Genomic DNA, 18,736 nt, shown 5'->3' on the forward strand with positions numbered 1-18,736 from the left:
AGCATCTGTGTGTGAGCAATTTGCTCCATCTCCTTTTGGAATTAGTGGAGATTTAGTCAGTGCAGTCCATGGAGTGCAATTTTTTTCATTCTAAAGTTGCTGCCCAAAATAGGACTCAGAACTGTGCCCTAAAAATACCTCTGCTTATCTGCTATTGCCTGCACTGTCAACATCCTGAATTAGATGAGCTGAATCCAGGTGGAATTGTCTCCAGCAGGCTCCACTGATCTGTTTCTAACATGAATGCAGCCCAGTTTTCATGAATGCTTTCCTAAAAATGCACCTTCCATCACCTGACCGAGGTCTGCAGATAAATGTGTCCCAAGCAATATTAGTCATTTCCACATCATTCCTCTCCTGTCCTTTCTTTGTTGGCTTTAAAACACAGTTCCAAGTGAGTGGAGTTGTGTGCAGACAGTTCTGACTTGGGGATGAAATAAATCCCATCCTGGACCCAATGGACTTTTCCAAGTAGATCCATAGCTCAGGTGCAGATGGATTTAGTGGGACTAATCCCACCACTGGCTGTTATCTTTTTCGGAAGGACGTGGTTGGTTTTGTTTCTGATGGTGCCAGTTGCTCTCTGAAGATGCTCCACCATCATCCAGGGGGGTGGAGAGCACTGGAGACCTGATGGATCTGTGGGTTTGGCAGCATTTCCTTGGAGCAGAGCTCAGTATAGGAGAAATTCAGGAGATCACGATCCTCTCCCACATTCACCCTGCAGAACATCTTCCAGCCTATTCCATTTCCAAGGGGAAAAGAGCTCTCAGGATTGTGTCTGGGGCAACTGGTGCCTGCCAGTGCTCAGAGCCTCTGCAAAGCAAGTCTTTGGCCATTCCCAGTTCATGCACACAAGGTTTAGTCCTAATAATCCAGCCTAGATATCCTTTGCTTTTAGGAAAACCTAAGAGGTTCCACATCTTGCTTTCTGTGCTTGAAGTTTTAAGTCTTGTTTTGTTTCTTTTTAGGTGCTGGGAGGAAATAGTGGAATCCCCATTCTGGTGGATCATTAAAACCCCTATTTTGGTGTCTATCTTGGTAAAGTATCAGCACATTCTGCTGGCTGCAAAGCCATCTTTAGTCCTAAGTGGGGGGGGTGAAGGGGTGTTGAGAAGTGTTCTGTAAGTGTCCATGGAAGATGCACTGGCAGGAAAAATCCCACTGTATGTTGAACATCTGTCTGAGGATGAGGAAAAACCCTCCAGCTTGTGTGATTTCCAGAAAAATCAACAGAAGTGTCTGATTTTAATTCTCTGGATATGATCAGTTCTGACCACAGAAACCAGGACACTTCTGAGGAACTCAGTCCTCACATCCCTGTTGAACATTATGTGTTTCAAGCCAAGCCTTAAAATCAAATGAACTTGAGTTAAACTTAGCTCTGAGTTTTCTTAAATGAAGGCAAGGACGTGTGAAGGGAATACAAAAAAAAAATGCAACAGAAATCAGACCAAATATATTTCTTTTAGACAGAAATCTTTCCTTAGAACATACATTCTTATTCCACGTACGTCATGACCTTTACAAGAAGGTTTTTTTTCTGTAGCATTTGTCATGCAGGGATTCAAAACCACAACAATTTGAATAATGACATTTTACTCTGTTTACCTCACTGAAAAGAAATACAGTACTTAGATGACACATCTCAAAATATTTATGTCATCATAGAAAGCTGCAGATAGTACTTTCCCTTTCCTGAGATAAGCTTTCAGTCAAAAAATACACCCTATTATTCTCTTTGGATCAATGAGTCTGTATTTGCTTTTGGCCAGTAAATCATTTCCTCGTTGCCAAACAAAGTTTACCCAGCAGTTCCTGATTTTGCTTTGGCAGATATCCCCTGAATCTGTCCCAGGGGAAGGGCATGATAACCACCAGCTGATGAACAGCAGGTTTCTTCAGGGAGTAATGCAACATTTGCTCCATATCCACGGGAAAAAGGTGTATATCTCAATGTAAGGAAGAAATGCATATACAAGATATACAAAATCTTAAGGATACATAAGATATCTCTTATGTACAACGTCAAGTGCCTCTGATTAGGTTGAAAAAATAAATTAAACAACTTCTCCAGTATCCTGATATCCATGGAATGCTAAGGTTATATTTCCCAGTCCACTCCAAACCAGCACTGCCAGTATTTAATGCTCCATTCCTACCTTCATTTCTGCATCTTGTGTGCTATCAATGCTCATTAGTGTAATTGATCTAGATAACAATGTTTTGAACTAATAAATTTTACTTGCCACCAAGTCAGACACAAACCATTTCCACGAGCAAATAAATACAAGCAGAAACCAAGATAAATGGCTCAGGATAGATAAAAAGTGATTAAGCAATGCATCCAAGAAATACCATTAATTTCCAATTACTCATAGCCTTTGAAAGAAGAGTGAGTGTCTAATTGAGAGATGTGCTTCAGTCTATTTTATTCACCTTATTGCTGAGATAAATGTAGGAATTGCTGGAGGAAATGTTACAATATGTTTTTGCAGGAAGTCCAATTGGCTGGTTAACACAATCCCTTCCAGCTGCTGAGCCTCTGAAAATCAGAGCCATTTGTGCATTCAGTTTATCCATGAAAGGATAAAGAGAGAGGTTGTGGCCACACTAAAACCAAGTCCCCAGGAATCTGTCACTGCTTTTCTATTTTCTGTGTTGCATGAATAACAGGATGATTCGATGGATAAGACCTTACAAGCAAATAGAGTTGCATTCAGTCCATGCCATCTACAGCATTCCATTGGGAAAATGCCATTCCTAGCTCTACACCTTTGATAATAAGGGAGGTTAACATTGCTTGAGTGTGTTGGTGGAGCACTTTGAGATCTTTTGAGTGAAAAGAACCATTTAAAATTCAGGGGGCAGCTCCCAGTCTAACGTCCTAGGAGGGAACGTTTCCCGTTGTGTCCACGAGGTCTATCCCTTGCCATGCAAGTTCTCCAGCCTCTCCCAGGGAGGCCATGGCCAGTAGCACTGAGTAGAGTTGGGGTGGGTACTGCTCTGTGTTTTGTTTTGGTCTCCTTGGCTCAGTCTCTGACGTGCTCAGCAGCCGGTCCCATGTCAGCGTCTCCCGAGGGCTCATCCGTCGCTCGGCTCATTCCCAAGGCTCTTTTCCCACCCCGGCGCCGGCAGGACGTCGTGCATAGCTGTGCTCTATGGGCTTGACATCATCATACTTGGGATGTATGACACGAAGTCCCAAGCAGGCTGATGTCAGGCCCAAGATGCCATCCTGTGTCCGTTTACTTTGGGCTCTCTGCTCATGGCTGCTTAACCACAGCTTGTTCCATGGCAAAAACATGGCAGTGGAAGGAATTCCCCTCTAATGATGGGCTCTGTTCACCAGGGAAAAATAACTAATGTTTTGCCTCTCTCTCTCTTCTGTGTTCCCTTTCTTCCCATCCTGGCAGGTGAACTTCATCCTCTTCATCTGCATCATCCGCATCTTGGTCCAGAAGTTGCATTCCCCGGACGTTGGACACAATGAAACCAGCCAATATTCGTAAGTCCTGGACTTCTTCTGCCATATTCTTTGCTTTTTGGGAAACCTGTTTGGCCTTTAGTTCATTACTGCATCACTATTCACTGTGTTCACTGTTGTCTCTGTCTGCACTGATCAGAATCAATTAATTGTTACTTGATCAAAGCTGATCAGAAATCAGGAAATGGAGCGTTTCCTAAAACAGCCGGACAGGTTTGATGTCAGTTTGAGGCAGGTGAAAAGACCTTCTCCTGGGATTAATGATGAAGAAGTGAGAGCAAGAATAATGATCATGAGGCAAAAAAAGTTCTTTCTTTGCATCTTTAATATTTAGTGGATTCTGAAGGCAGAGGAACCCCGAGGGACAACCAAGAGTTGCTGTACACAGTGTATGGGCTTTTTTTTTCCTGACTCTCAGGTCCCTTTTTCAAAGAAGGAGAGATCTAGAAAATTAATCCATTCAGTAGAATCTGTGGCAGATTTTCCTTATCCCAAAGCAGACCTCTAACCTAAATTGGATTATTTCAATGCATTTCTCTTCAGTGTTTAGAAGGATCACTGCCTCAGATTTGCTTGACTTAATGCTTTTATTCCAGGGATATAAAGTTGACCTTAATGGGGATTTTTATCATGAACAACACACCAGTGAGATCAACATCTGTCTCAGTGGCCAAGACTGGTCTTAGCTGTAGAATTATAAGAGTGAAGAAAATGTCCATTTATATGGATTTGTTCTGGCCTCAATGCAAATAAAATAAAAGTTCAGACCAGCTTATTTTTGACTCTTGCCACTGTCCTGGTTCAGCTTTTCAACTATCCTGGATATTTATTAAATGTTTCCTCGAAGAGAACTAAAATGAAAAAGGTCCTGTATCTACATGGTCACTGCTCATAAACCTTTGTCTTCGTCTGGAGCTGCACTTTGGGGTACCCTGAAGAATCTGAGCTCAGTTCAACTTTCTGCAAGATGGAAAACAATAACAGTCTGTTCCTTAAACATTGCTCAGCCATGACACTGAGCCTGTCTCTAGTGATGGTAAATTATTCATTTCATCTGCCTCGAGAGATTCTCAGATTTATGAAAGAAAAGGCCAGAGTTTGACCTTAACTTCTGCCTGCAGCAGCCAAAGCCAATTACCTCTGTTTTTGTCATCTCAGCACACCAATGTTACCAACCCTGTGCTTTTTATCCCCTATTTTTCTGTATTTCCAACTGGGTGTTGTACCTTTGTACCCCAGGATTGCAACAGCTCTGGCCAGGTGTGGAGATTAAATCAGCATATTGAAATATGTTCTGAGCAGCATCCTGGAGCTGTTGGCTCCTGTTCCCCCTCAGCAGAAGTGTTGCCAACACGCACTGAAAGGGTTATGCCCAGATTACCTCAGAGGTCATGCTGAGCTTTGGGTTCAGGGCACGTTTTCCAGTGAAGTGGGAAATGAAATTTTCCTGGGAGCTGCCAGGAAAGCTCTTTTTGCCTTGTAAACAAACGTGGCACAGCAGTAAAGCACAGACTTCCCCTCGCTGACCTGCCCAACGGGAGGTGCTGCTGAAGTACAACTGAGCTCCACATCTGCAGCTCCTCACCTTCCTTCTCCACCTGGAAAGACATCTCAGTGCCATCAGGGAATGAATCAGTTGCTCACTTCATAGGATCACAGAACCACAGAATGGTTTTGGGTTGGAAGGGACTGTAAAATCATCCAGTTCCAACCCCTGCCATGGGCAGGGACACCTTCCACTAGACCAGGTTGCTCAGAGCTCCATCCAACCTGACCTTAAACTTTTATGCGTCCAAGACATATGAGGTGCTTTAAGACACTTCAGATACTTTCTTGGACGTAGAACCCAGGACCTGTGGGAAAATTTTACCCTTACACAGAGGCATCTGGCCACCAGCCACGTCCTCTGGGACATCTGGAAGTCTCTGTCAACTGTACTGAGAGCTGAAGGACATGAGGCAACACACTTTCCTATGGAAGGAAGTGTTAAGTGTCTCATCTTGAAGGCTGGAACCTGGCAAGGGGAGTTCTCAGTGTGGTCCTAAGTTTTCAATGTTTAGACATCAACCTGTAGAGACTTCTGGGGTTCTACCTGCAGGACTCAAGAGATCTTAGCAAAAACTGCTGCTAATGAAACACTGAGGGAGCTGGGGGGGCTCAGCCTGGAGAAAAGGAGGTTCAGGGGGGACCTTCTGGCTCTGCAACTCCCTGACAGGAGGGGGGAGCCGGAGGGTGTCGGGCTCTGTTCCCGGGGAACAAGGGACAGGAGGAGAGGGAACGGCCTCCAGCTGTGCCAGAGGAGGTTCAGGTTGGACATCAGGAAGAATTTCTTCACTGAAAGGGTGGTCAGGCATTGGCAGGGGCTGTCCAGGGAGGTGGTGGAGTCCCCACCTCTGGAGGTGTCCAGGGAAGGATTGGACATGGCACTCAGTGCTCTGGGCTGGGGGACAAGGTGGGCATCAGGCACAGGGTGGACTTGATGACCTTGGAGGGCTTTTCCAACCTCAGTGATTCTGTGATTCTGTTTGGGTTCCTCCTGCCAAGTCTGATATAAATCTGTTTTAGACTAACAGCATCCTGGATGTCTCATTTGCATTCTCCCTCCTTCTCTTGTTTATTTTATACTGTTTATTTTCTAAAAACACGCTGACATGTTGACAAGCACTGTTCAAACTCCGAGCGGTTTCAGTGTAGCTGCAGGCTGGAAGTTCAGGTGCACTGCTGACTCACTCATTAATGCTCCAGACAGGGAACTGGGCTTTCATGTATTGGGAACTGTGAAAACAAAGCTCCCAAAACAGTTTTCTGGAAATGACAGGGACACGTGCGATAGTGGGACAGCAAAATTTCAGGCAAAGAGATTTTGTTTTCTACAACAGGAAACTTGAGTAAAATTCATCTCTTTCTATTCTTTACGTGCTCATAGATCAGTATTGTCATCAAAGTTTTCCATGATAATTTCAAGGAGCATTATTAAACTGTCCCAATTCCCACTCCCAAGGAGAGGAGTAGGTTCCATGCAGGCTGATGGACACGTGTTTTCCCTAAATTACCTGTCACCATGTACATCTGTCAGAGAGGCTGGGTCTAAGATGTTCTGGGAATGAGAGTTACAAGTTTTTTGAGAATCCATGGCTTCCAGCAGGGAGATTTTACACAGCCTCCCAAGAAGTTCTGCCTCCTGCACATCCAGGCTTTTTCTTCCTGGGAGAAATTACACCCTGACTGGGGAAGATGATTTTCCTCTTTGCAGTGTTTAGTGGGGGGAATCTTTTAACTATCACAGTGCTGGACCACAGAGCCCTTGCCCTGATGCCACACTGAGATCTGAAACATCACTCAGTGTCTGGGGAAGGAAGTGGCTGGTTTGGGGGGTTGTGCAAATTAGAGGAGGGGACTCAGCTTTTGGCATTTATGTCCTTTTCATTGCCACAGTGCATCCAGGAGGGAAAATATTGTAACTGAGGCCCCAGTGTTGTCTGCAAAGATAAGATCAATTTTTCTAATCCCCTGGAGGTTGAAAACAGCATTTCTGTGAATATGGTACACAAAGGTAGGGTCTCATCATCTCCAGGTTTACTGTTCCTCAGAGGTTGGGGATGGAGGAGAGATCTCTGCAAATCCAAAAGAAATATTCACTGAACTGTGATCTGCTAAGAAAATGAGTTGCTTTCTCATATATCTGGAGCTGGGAGCATTAGGGCTTGGTCATACTGGTGTGGGTCATACTGGCCAGACCTGCTTCTGAGAGTGAGGAACATGGAACACTGATGGTCACCAAAGACAGTGACAGTGCTCTGGCAGAGCAAGACATCCAAGAGAACTCAGATTTTGGATCTCCTCCCCATGAGCAGGGATGTGCCTGCTGGTGAGGGATGTGGGAAAGGCAAATTCCTGGGAGTCCCTCAGCTTCCTACAGGCACTGATTTTGCCTGGAATGAGTTGCACCCAGGTGTCTTTCAGCCAGCAGGTATTCCCTGGGGAGCCATGGCCTCCAAAACCAGCCCTAATGTCGAGCTGCCTTTGGGCCAGGCCCAGGGAAAGCTGAAAAGGTCTGCTGGGAGATACAGGGATGAGCATCACCTGCACAAAGCTGGCATCAGCCAGCTGACATCAGCCCTCCCAGTGGGCTGGTGCAGATGGCAAATAAATGAAGATGCTCTGAGAGGACTGAGCCTGATGAGGCTTTGGAGGTGAAGGATTTGCAGGTGGAAGAACAAGTATTTCCAGCATCCTCTCCTCAGCTTCATTTCCTCCAGAAGCCTCTGAGAGATGGAGGTGCCACAGGATGTGGTTGACCAGGGGAGCCAAAACCCCCACAAGCATCCTTAGGCTCTTGATTTCATTTCATTTCTGTCAACTATTTTTTAATAACAATTATATTTAATAAATTATCATTTCTTCCTAATTAGGCCTCTGATTACCCAGCCTGATGCCATTAAGCACTAATACTGTTCATCCCCCTCCTTTGGAGACATTCTTTGTGCAATATCCTGTCATTATTCCCAGCTAAACATACCATTTCTCTCCCAGAAGCTGTAATTTTCAGCAATCTCCCAAGCAAACAAAGACAGTGCTAGATGATGATTTAGCTGGTAGAGATGAAAAAAAGCTCTCTGGTGGGAGGGGAAGAAGAGAGAAGGGAGAAAGAAATACCTCCAGTGGAGCCACTAGGAATAAAGATGTCACATTTTATGGTGTCACCACGTCTGAAATCAGCAGCCGTCTGCAGTCTGAGGAACAAGGAGAAATAATGTAGGGCTGATTGCTCTGCCTTGGCTGGAGACATGGATATAATTACATGGGAGCTGTTAACGAGCAGGAAGTGCTCCCAGCATGGTCCTGGGTTAGTCTGAGGTGCCACACAGTGCCTGTGCCCAGCTGAGGGTCCACCCCCCTGTGTCACTGCATCCCAGCCCGGGTGGGCAGAGGGATCCTGGGGAGGTTGAGCCAGGAGTGGCATCTCCACACCCACTGTTTTGCTGTACCCCAGACACTCCATCCCCCTGGCTGAGGGCAACCTCCTGATGCTCCCTTGCTCAAGGCTGGATGTTCCCTGGACCCCAGGATGAGTGTCCAATATCACACAGCAAACAAATTCAATGCAGCAAATTCAATGTTCAGGGTTGCACAAGGCTCAGGGCTGTGGGATTTCTCATCCTCTTACCCTTCAGCTCCTCTTCCCTCTCCCCTTCTGACTCGTGTTTGTCTTTCCAACAGGAGGCTGGCCAAGTCCACCTTGCTGCTGATCCCTCTCTTTGGCATTCACTACATCATGTTTGCTTTCTTCCCTGACAATTTCAAGGCAGAAGTTAAGCTGGTCTTTGAGCTCGTGGTCGGGTCGTTCCAGGTAAGCCACCCTTTGGGCCACCACTCAGCCACCAGGTCTGTCAGGAGGGAGAAGTGTAATGACCTTTGGGGAAAAAGCTCCTCACTCCAGCATGGCCAGCATGGGAGACAAATTTATATTTTGCCTCCTGCAATTCCAGAAGGAGATTCTTCCTCCTCGGTTTAGGCACCTGGAAAGAAAATGTACATCTGTACATTAGTCACCCTGGGGGTTTATGTGCTCAAGGGAAAAAAAAAAGTGAGCATCATAGGTCAGTTTATATATTATTGACATGTTCCAGGTTGGAGGGGACTTGGAGCACCTGAGTCTTGTGGAAGGTTGTCCTTGTCCATCTCATGGGGTGTGGAACTAGATGACTTTCAAGATCCCTTCCAACCCAAACCATTCCATGATTCCATAGTGCAAGATGAGACAAATGGCCTTTGGTGGGAGTGTCTGGTCAGACAGACCAGGAGCCTGGTCTGTCTTCAGCCACTTGACTTGAATGAACTTTCTCCTCTCTTCACAAGTCAAGTGCTGCCTGTAGCTCCTGCTCAAGCAGGATTCCAGCTCATTGGTGCAGGAGGCAGCTTCCCCACGAGGATGGATGATGGGGCTGCCCTCCACATTAGTCCTGATGGAGTTTGGTTCTTAGACCCTCCCGCTTCAGTCAGTGTTGGGCCGTTAAACTTGCCCCTGAGGCTGCATGAAAAGAAGCCCTTATTTAAGTGTTTCATCCCATTGCTTCTGACCATTGTCAGTCCCAGCCACGTTCTCACAGCCTGGGAGACGGGTCTGGCTGTCCCCATGTCCCATGCACATTTCAGGGGCAAGTTTTATTCAGTGGTGGCTGAGTTAACATCACTGTCTACAACATCATCACTTCACATCTGGCATCTGGAAGTGCTCAAAAAACATCCAGATGTGGCAGCTGGGGACATGGGTTAGTGGTGAAGATGGCACTGTTGGACTTGATGATCTTAGAGGTCTTTTCCATCCTGATTCCATGATCCCTCCTTTGAGATCATTGTGTTTAGTGCTGAAAGCCTGTTCTCTCCTTTCCCCCAGGGATTTGTGGTGGCTGTTCTGTACTGTTTTCTCAACGGAGAGGTAAGATCAGCAGTGTTGTTTGGTTCATGTTTGCCAGCTAAGTGGGTTGAGTGTCCCATTCCTGATGTTACCATACCGGTGGGAAGCATCCAAGTCAAATCTCTCACTCCAGAAAAATAGTTCAACCACTTTCCTGACAGTTTTCAGCACAATTAATAAATATGTCAGGGCTTTTGTGTGCACTGTGTGCATCACTGCTGCTGAGTCCACCCTTTACTCACGAGACAGCACCAGCAGAACCTTGCACAAACCCTGATCCCAAAGGCCCACCTTCAGCAGGGAAGGATAAATCCCATCTTAAGCCCTGCCAAGTGCCTTAGTGAATCCTCTGCAGGACCAGGCCCGCTGCTGGGATGGAGGCTCATTAGTGCAGTGATATTTTTGTATCATCCCCCACCTGCCCATTAGAAGTTCAGCTGATTAAGCCCATGTTGCAAAGGCTCCCAAGTAGGTGTGAGCAGCTACAGACTGGGAGCTGCTGTCATCTGGAGCACTTCCAGCCCAATAAACAGAGCACGGACAAGAAAGAAGCAGCTGTGAGCTGGATTTGTGCTGCAGCTTCCTAGGGGAGAGGAAGAGTGTCCAGAATCCCAATTTTCTCTCTCACAGCTCCAAAGCTGCATCAGCCACACTGATGCCATGTGTACATCAGGCAGAGAGCCCAGCTCCAGCAGAGACCTTTCCCAGTAATCCTGCCTGGAACAGGGCAGTACCACACAAGCTTGCTGATGATCCAAAACCAATACAGGCACTGACATGACTTGTTGGGCGCAGCAGTGCCAGGTAAACATGTTTTTACCTTGCAGGCACTGATCTTGCCTTTCCCATATTTCGACTCCTGGGATTCTCATCCTGGTATTGTGCTGTTGCTGTGCTTGCTCATCCCAGAGCCCCTCAGACACAGCTGTTTTATCTAATTCATACTGTTATCTAAACATTTGGGCTGGAAGGCTGCAGGAGGGGACAGGGACAGTGGCCAGACTTGTTCAGAATTTTAATCTGGACAGTGTAAACCAGATAATTTCAGTGAACTCCCCAAGCAGGAACCAGTAGCTTCTGTCAAAAAAATGCACAGCTTTACAAACAAGCTGTAGTTGAATCATTTCTATTTGGACCAAAAACAGGGCAGTGAAAAAAAAAAATCTTAATTATTAAGATTAATTAATTACTCACAAAATGTAGAGTATGTTGAAGCTGAAGTTAACTATTCTGGCACCTTCGCTTTATGAATAAGAAATTCCCTGTGCTCACCTTTCTGCTGGAGCTCAGGGATTTCTGCTGTCTGGGGTGTCCCCTCTCTTCTATGTGGCTAAAAGTCCAGGCCAAGCTGAGTTTAGTGACCTTTATAAAATAATTCTTGGCCCCTTGGTGGGTGGGTCGCCCATGGCTGCTCACACAACGAAATCAGAGCGACAGCAAGTGATTTTCTTGTCTCTCCAACGCCCAGGTCCAAGCTGAGCTCAAAAGGAAGTGGCGGAGGTGGCACCTGGAGAGGTTCCTGGGCTCGGACATGAAGTACCACCACCCTTCCTTGGGCAGCAACGGCACCAACTTCAGCACCCAGATCTCCATGTTGACCAAGTGCTCGCCAAAGACTCGCCGGTGCTCCGGCTTCCAGGCCGAATTCTCCCTGGTGTGATGGGGAGGGGCTCTCCCAGCAGGGAGCATCCAAAAGAGACACTGAGAGAGTGAGGGATCCCCAGGAACCAGCGCTGACAAATCCCTGTGACATGACGTGCTCCACGTGAGCCAACAGAGGACACACAACTGGAAAAGCCACCGGCATCCAGGACAGGACCGGACAGGCCGAGAGGCAGAGAAATGCTTTTCCTCTCCCTCTTTTCAGACCTTTCACTCCTCAGTTTCAAGCCCTCGGGGGTTGATAACTATGAGTAAAGGTCCCAGTCGCTTGAGGAAAGCCTGGGGGATGCTGTGTCATAAATGATGAAGTACAGGGGAGGAAGGGAGGGGAGAGCCCGAGTCCTCGGGGGCTTTACCGGAACCGGCGTCTCTGAAACAGATAAATTGCACTTTTTTTAAAAAAGAAATGAGCCAGTAAAGGAGAGAGGGATGCAAGAAGCAGGAAAAAAAAAATGCCAAACGTATGAATGTGCCAAAATTCCTGTGGATAAGAGGTGATGATAAGGCATCAAAGATGGAGTCGGGGACACGGGGAGAAGGGACAGGAGGAACATGAGCAAGAAGGGAGAGGCCAGTGCATGACCCCTGTGTTTTACACAGGTGAAGATGAAGCTGCAGCACCAGGAAAGCCCCTCAGAGGATGCCCCAGGGCTGCAGTGTGTGCTGCTAATAACCCACTGTCCTCATTAACAAAAGCTTTCCAGGCATCCTGGTGCTCTCTGGAAAAGCAGGTCGCTGAGAAGGAACAGCATGAGAATTCCCTTCTCTGCACCGAGTTCAGGACGTGGTGTTTGTTTTGGTTGTGTTCAATGACCAGGAAACTCGGTTTGCATGCATAAAAACCAGGTACAGAGGCCAAAAGCAGAGCATGGCTGTGTTTTTCCTTCAAGTTCTCCCGTAGATCTTGGTGCCTTAATGCACCAGGGATCATGAGGGATCAGGGGAAAATAATTGGGGTGTAATTCATTTGCACTTGCTTAGCACACACTGCCAGGAAAGGGAGATGTAGAACCCTGTAATCACTAATTGAAGCAGACCTGCAGTGAGGAGCCACTCTCCAGATGAAAAAAAATTAGTGTCACAGCAGTGAGGAAAATTGCTTTCATCAGGACAAGGTACTCTCAGCACAGAACTGGCACTGCAGGAGTGAGGAAGGACTGAAGGGGCTATTAAATTGATTTCTTCTTCAGCTTTTGTGGGAAGCTTTCATCCTCTGATGAAGGCATTGTTAGATCTTTGAGATGTGTGTGTGCATTTTGCCTCTTTTTTGAAGGCCTATTAGTTTTCATCTAGGGGCAATCCCTATTTGAGGAATGCACATGGATCCCATTAAAACCAAGGGAATAGTCATGTTTTCTTTTTCTTCTTTTCTTGGTGGAGGGGCAAAGGAGAGGTGTGAAACCCAGTCCTGCTCAAGCACTGCATTTGAGACAATCCCCACACTCCCAAACTCAGTCAGAAGACAGAAAATAAAAGGATACAGATGTTTGGTCCCACACAAACGGGGTTGCACCAGTTTTACACCGAGGGTGGGAAATTCCTGCTCAGCTCATGTGTACACTCAGTAATTGGGCTGCTCTCATCCTACTCTGACACGTCCTCGAGAAGGAGAGTCTGGGCCACCAACACACAAACCTGGAAAGGAAGGTGGGCACCTCCTTCAGAGTTCAGAGATCTCAACTTGCCTACCAGGTGCTAACTAACAGCACCTGGACTTTTACTGCTCCATGATTTAATGTAGTTCATTGGAGGGAAGCATCTTTAACTTGCTGGGTTTGGGGTTGCTTTGCTGGTTTCTTTGCCTGCCTGAAGCCTCTGTGATTCACTGCCAGCCACCCACGCTGAGCCCAGGGGGAGACTCACAGACCAAGGACATCCAGTTCCTCCCTCAGTTCTGAGAGGGCAGTGTTCCATGCCAAAACCATTCCCAGAGCTATACCTTTTACCATACTCCATAAGTATCTCTCCATATGTAGCCCTGTGAACAGCGTGGAGAGCTGAAGACAGTGAGGGGAATAAAGAACCCTGTGAAGGGCAGATGTGCAAGTCCTGAGTTTCCAGTGAGCTAACTCAGACCTCAGCATAGTGTAGCCATGGCTACCAAGCCTGCAAAACCTGGGAGGATAAGTAGATGTTGTGAAGATCCCTGGAGTTCAAGTGCTGGTGACCCCAGGCCAGCCAGGTGTGAGGAGCCACGTTACTCTGAGGCCATGCCAGCAGTGAGAATCCAGCACTGGCGTGCCATAAGGTCATCAGGATGCTCTCTGAGTAGCTCTCTGATTCCCAAAATGCAGAGAAAGCAAGAGGATGCTTAAAATTTCCCCACATTTCTTGCACTGAACACCTTGGAAACAATATCCCATTTAAATCCTCATGATGTTCTCAGAGGCCAGGACTCTTTTATTTTAGTGGTCACAGCACCAAGGCTGCCAGAGCTCGAGGAGTGTTTGGACAATGCTCTCAGGCTCTTGGTGTGATTTTTGGGGTTGTCCTGTGCAGGGCCAGGAGTTGGACTCAATGATCCTTGTGGGTGCCTTCCAACTCAGGATATTTTGTGATTCTCCATGTGTTTGGTGCTTGTCTGGTGAGCACTTTCAGACCTGGAGTAAGACTCACAAAGGAAATACTGGAGAAATCCCACCAGCACCACCAGTTCTTATCCTGTGCCTGCTTCGAAGCAAGGATTTGACCCAGCTCTGCATTTTGCCAAGTGAATGTCCAGCTGCAAGGAAGCCCAGAAGAAGCAAGGGAAAACTCTCTCTCAGCTTCCAAGTCGTTCCACTTGGTATAAAATGCTTTGTCTCAGTGGTTCAGAGTTTTGAAGCAGTGTCAGCCAGGGAAACATTTGATTCATTGGGCTGCAGAGTCATTCACCCTCTTAATCTGTCAGGGGAACTGTAGATGCCCAGAAAATTCCATGGGCTGCAGAGGAGCACTGCCCAATCTTGTGAATGCATCCACTGAGGTGCCTGAGGTGTGAACTGGAATCCCAGGTCCCAGACAAGCAAGAGAGGAGCCTGAGCACAGAGCTGTCAAGCAGAAGTGATGCACCATTGCCAGCAGGCTCCTCTGTGGGATGTGAGGGAATCCCTGCCCATCTGTTCTAGGCAGCCTTGCTGGGATGGCAGGTCTGTGAGCCATCAGCAGTGAGACACATTGTGCATTTTCCCTCTGTTCACCTTCCTTTTTCCTCTCCCTGTGCCTGGCACTGCACTTGCAGGAGGACTTTCTGCTTTGTGTTTTCAGCTTTGTTTCTGTTCCAGACCTGTGCTGACCTGTGCCAGCATCAACCCTGTGCCAAAGGCAGTGGGAACACGTTTGCCTTTTGGAGACACGACAGGCAAAAATCCAGCTGGTTATTTACCCATTCCACAGGGAATGTGGGAGATTCACCACCAGGCTATTCTGCACAGGAGCCTGAAGAGAGGCTGTTTCCTAAACTGAGGGGCTCCTTCAAAACAGGTGGAGAACATCAGAACAGTGCCCCAGGCATCCTACTGGCAATTATTTCAGCGCTGAACATCCAGCCACGTTGCCATTGTGCTGTCAAGGGGGTTTGAGAGATTAAATGAACGTGCTGAATATACCTGCTGTGACAGGCATGGCAATATTAGTGACACAGGCAGGGCAGAGCTGCCAGCACAGCTGCCTGGGCCTTGGATTTCAGACAAACAGTGCTGAAATCACAGCTTTTCACTCTGGGGACGTGAGCAATCCAGTGAATGATGACATTGGGATTAGGCCCTCTTTTAACTGGCTTGCTGCAGGAATTTGGCTCCATACCTTGGCCTCCCTTACTCTGTTTTTCATCCAACTCATCAACAAAATGGGAGCTCAAGGACTTCACTACAAATGACAGCCTGAGGTGTCATGTCCTGGTCCCACACAGAGCACACAAGCAAGCCCCAATCTGACCCCCCCAACTCCAGTGTAACACAGGAGGGACTCCAGTAAAGCAGCTGCATTAATTTGCTGCAAAATAATATTAATAGTCACATCTGGATATGGGACAGAGATGTTTGAGGATCATGAATTTGGACTCCAAAACTCTTTACAGAAATTTAGCCAAATTCTGATCCCACTTTTCACCAATCAGTTCACTGCAGCAACTCCTGAATTACACTTGGATTTACCTTTAAAATAATTCCTTTATCTTCAGTCTGGAACTTTTTACTCTCTTCTTACACCAGTGAGAGAGCATGCCCCTCCTGTTAATTAGTCACTCTGCATTTCAGTGATTAAATGATTAAAAATTAGTGTGGAATAATTACAATACAAACATTAAATTATGATCTCAAGGAGTAGAGGTAGGTACAAGCTTCAATACCAAGATTAGACTGTAGATATTTCTGTTCAACTGGGACCTAAAGATATTTCTATTCAGCTGGGACCTGTGTTGCTCTGTGACCTCATAAGCAGCAAGAAATGAGAATATGACCCTGTTTGGGGTTAAAAAAAAGAGGAGTAAAGAAATTCTAGGCTGCTGCAGAATTTCAGGGCATTAACTTGAAACTTTTTAAAATCAAAAAGGCCAGGAGATGAAACACTTGAATATTTTAGTTTAGTTTAGTTTGAGTTGGGTTTTTTTTTGCCTAGGAAGCAGTTATATTTTTCTCAAGGAAGGTGTTGCTGGAGAAAAGATGTTTTGTACATTAACTAATCATCAGCTTTACATCTTTCTCAATATCCCACTTGTTTCCCATTCACAAGGAATGAGACAGGGTCACATCTGTGCCCACAGCACTACATGAGCAGAGGGATTAAACCCAAATCTCTGTCCCAGTCTGATGGAAATATTTCCAGAGAGAGATACACCTGCTGATTAATGGAAGTTTACTAGTGTTTTTTAAAAAGCAAAATGAAGTTCCAAAGAAATCTCAGGAGGGAGTGAACATCATTTGGCTCCATGGCAGGGATTAAAGGGGCTTGGTGGGATTATTTTGTCTCCAGTCCTTCCACCTTCACCCCAGTGTTCAAACAAGGGAAAACCCAGTGGGTTTCTGGGGGAAATATGAAATATTTTCAGACTAAAAGGGAATCTCACCAACTGGGAAATGCCAATAAGTGTCTTCCTGGAGCTCATTTCATTCTGTCTGCACAAGTGCAGCTTGGTTGGATAAAGGGCCTGTGGAAACACAGGTGGATCGGGAGGAATGGTCCTTCTCTGGGAAAACAGGTGGATCAGGAGCAATGCCCCTTCTCTGGAAGGTGTAACATCAAAGCCCATGTAAAACATTCTCCTTCCCATCAAGCCCCACCTTCTGCTCTCAGGTGGGGTGTTCAGCTGAAAGAAGGGCCGTGGTTGGGGTGCTGCCACAGCCCAGCTTCCTTCCCAGCCTTGTGCTTCCCCCCACAGCATCTCTGCAGGGATGAATGTTCCAGACCCTTGGAGACATGGGGTGCACTCCTGAGCTCCCTGGCTCCCAGTGCAGCTTTGCACTTTTCCCAGACAGAGCTACTGGTGGGCAGGGCCATGAAGGTGCTTGATAGTAGATGACCCTCAAAAGAGTAGGAGGTCAAGCTCTTGGCCTCACATGTACCCATATCAACCCAGAGTGACTCTGCTGGCATCACCCAGGAACTAAAGTGAAAAGTAGTAAGGAAAATAATTAATTTCCAGGATGGTACTTGGGGTCAGATGTGCCAAAATCTACCGGGTTTTTTCGGCCCGTCAACTTCTCATCCCTTCTCCACACCCAGTATTTACACACCAGTCTGATGAGGTGTAATTACAGTGACTAACCTTGTTCTTTCCCCTGGAGAGCTGTACAGCTGTAAACTATGGCTTTTAGGAATTAGGAGTCTCCTGGGACCATGGACCACCTCTTCCACCTCCTGCTGAATGTCCCGACTCCTTGCTTGATCGCGTGGTGTTGTTCTGTTTTACTGAAAAGCCCCGGGTTTGAAGCCCTGGTTATTTCCAGGGTACTGTGAAGTCACAGGGAAGAAGACAAACATTAGGACTGGAGACCAGGCAACAGGTCTGTAGGGAAAATGATGCCCCTTTGGGGTCTGAGGGCCCAGACCTTCAGGACACGCACATTTGGCATCGGCGGAGCACTAGTGTTTTGTACCCCAGTTTTGTGGACATTGTGCATTTGTACATAGGGGGAACCTGAACAGCACATTTAAAAAAAAAATAAATAAACGAAACACGTTTTTGATACTCAGATGGCGACGATAAATTAAGTTCAAAAAGGCACTTTTGAGTTCAAAAGCGCATTTTTCGGGCTCTGCCTCGAACACCTCAAGCTGTTGGTTGGTGCCAACTGACTCTTCTCACTCAAGCTGTCGGCACCTCTGCTCTGCCCTCCTGTAAATAGGCTTTGACAGCAGAGAGTGATGGGAACTGGCTGTGAGCAGAGACTCACCCTCTCTGTGGGCTTTCCTGTACCTTGGTGCTTGTGATGTTTCCTCCTGGCCTGCTTGCTCAGCACAGGTGACATCTCTGCCTTGTTTCATGGCCTTCTGCCTGACGTTATTTATTTCGTTCTGACTCTGTAAATATGCAATGAATTGGCTATATATTTTTTTTTCCTTTGTATTTGGTTCGTCTCCTTGCTTCAGAGGAGGTTCTTCTCTGTGGTTGACGCTGCTGACAACAAGCAATAAAACCATCGTGAAGGCATCGTGTCTAAGATGTTCCACCTGATATTTTAATTCATTTCTCAGAGTCCTGAAGAAGATAGGGACAGAGGAAGAAAGGCTAAAAAGGAGATAGTGAGCTGGTGAGGTGTTTACCCAGAATTAGGCAGAGTGACCTCATACTTTGTATGTTTAACCAGACCAAATCCCTCTTAAAATCATAAAAATGTTTGGATTGGAAAGGAACTTTAACAGAATGAGCAAGGACATCTTCAAGTAGATCAGGGTACTGAGGAGACCTTTGGGAACAGAAGAATCAATCCCAGCCCCAGCATGAGTGATTCCCAAAACCTCCACACTGAAGGCAACACCCCTGCATGAGCTGGGTGGGTGGATGGTCTGCTGGAGGTGAGACTCGTGCATGGAGGGTGATGGTCCTGCAGTTACAAACACACCATCATTCTTTTGCCATGGTCAAGAGGTCCAAAATGATTCCTGTATTTGTAGGTGCCTGCACCCACCCACACAAATATAACCTGTATTGATTGTTGGGTTGGGTGTTGGAATATCCTGCAACTGTCTCT

The 18,736-nt window shown here is 46.6% G+C and overlaps 1 protein-coding gene across 1 annotated transcript in view; it reads left to right on the forward strand.

The window, feature by feature from the left end:
- LOC103756344 (vasoactive intestinal polypeptide receptor) overlaps positions 1 to 12,918 on the forward strand; it is a 71,833-nt gene extending 58,915 nt beyond the window's left edge. Inside the window, exons 9-13 of the mRNA XM_008922388.2 lie at positions 972 to 1,041; positions 3,417 to 3,508; positions 8,708 to 8,837; positions 9,885 to 9,926; positions 11,374 to 12,918. Coding sequence (XP_008920636.1) covers positions 972 to 1,041; positions 3,417 to 3,508; positions 8,708 to 8,837; positions 9,885 to 9,926; positions 11,374 to 11,565 — 526 coding nt within the window. The 3' untranslated portion in view covers positions 11,566 to 12,918. The remainder of the gene's footprint in view (positions 1 to 971; positions 1,042 to 3,416; positions 3,509 to 8,707; positions 8,838 to 9,884; positions 9,927 to 11,373) is intronic.
- Positions 12,919 to 18,736: the final 5,818 nt, after the last annotated feature.

Source organism: Manacus vitellinus, unplaced genomic scaffold (assembly GCF_001715985.3).
Source record: "Manacus vitellinus isolate BGI_N305 unplaced genomic scaffold, ASM171598v3 scaffold_12_pilon, whole genome shotgun sequence".
Taxonomy (NCBI): Eukaryota; Metazoa; Chordata; class Aves; order Passeriformes; family Pipridae; genus Manacus; species Manacus vitellinus.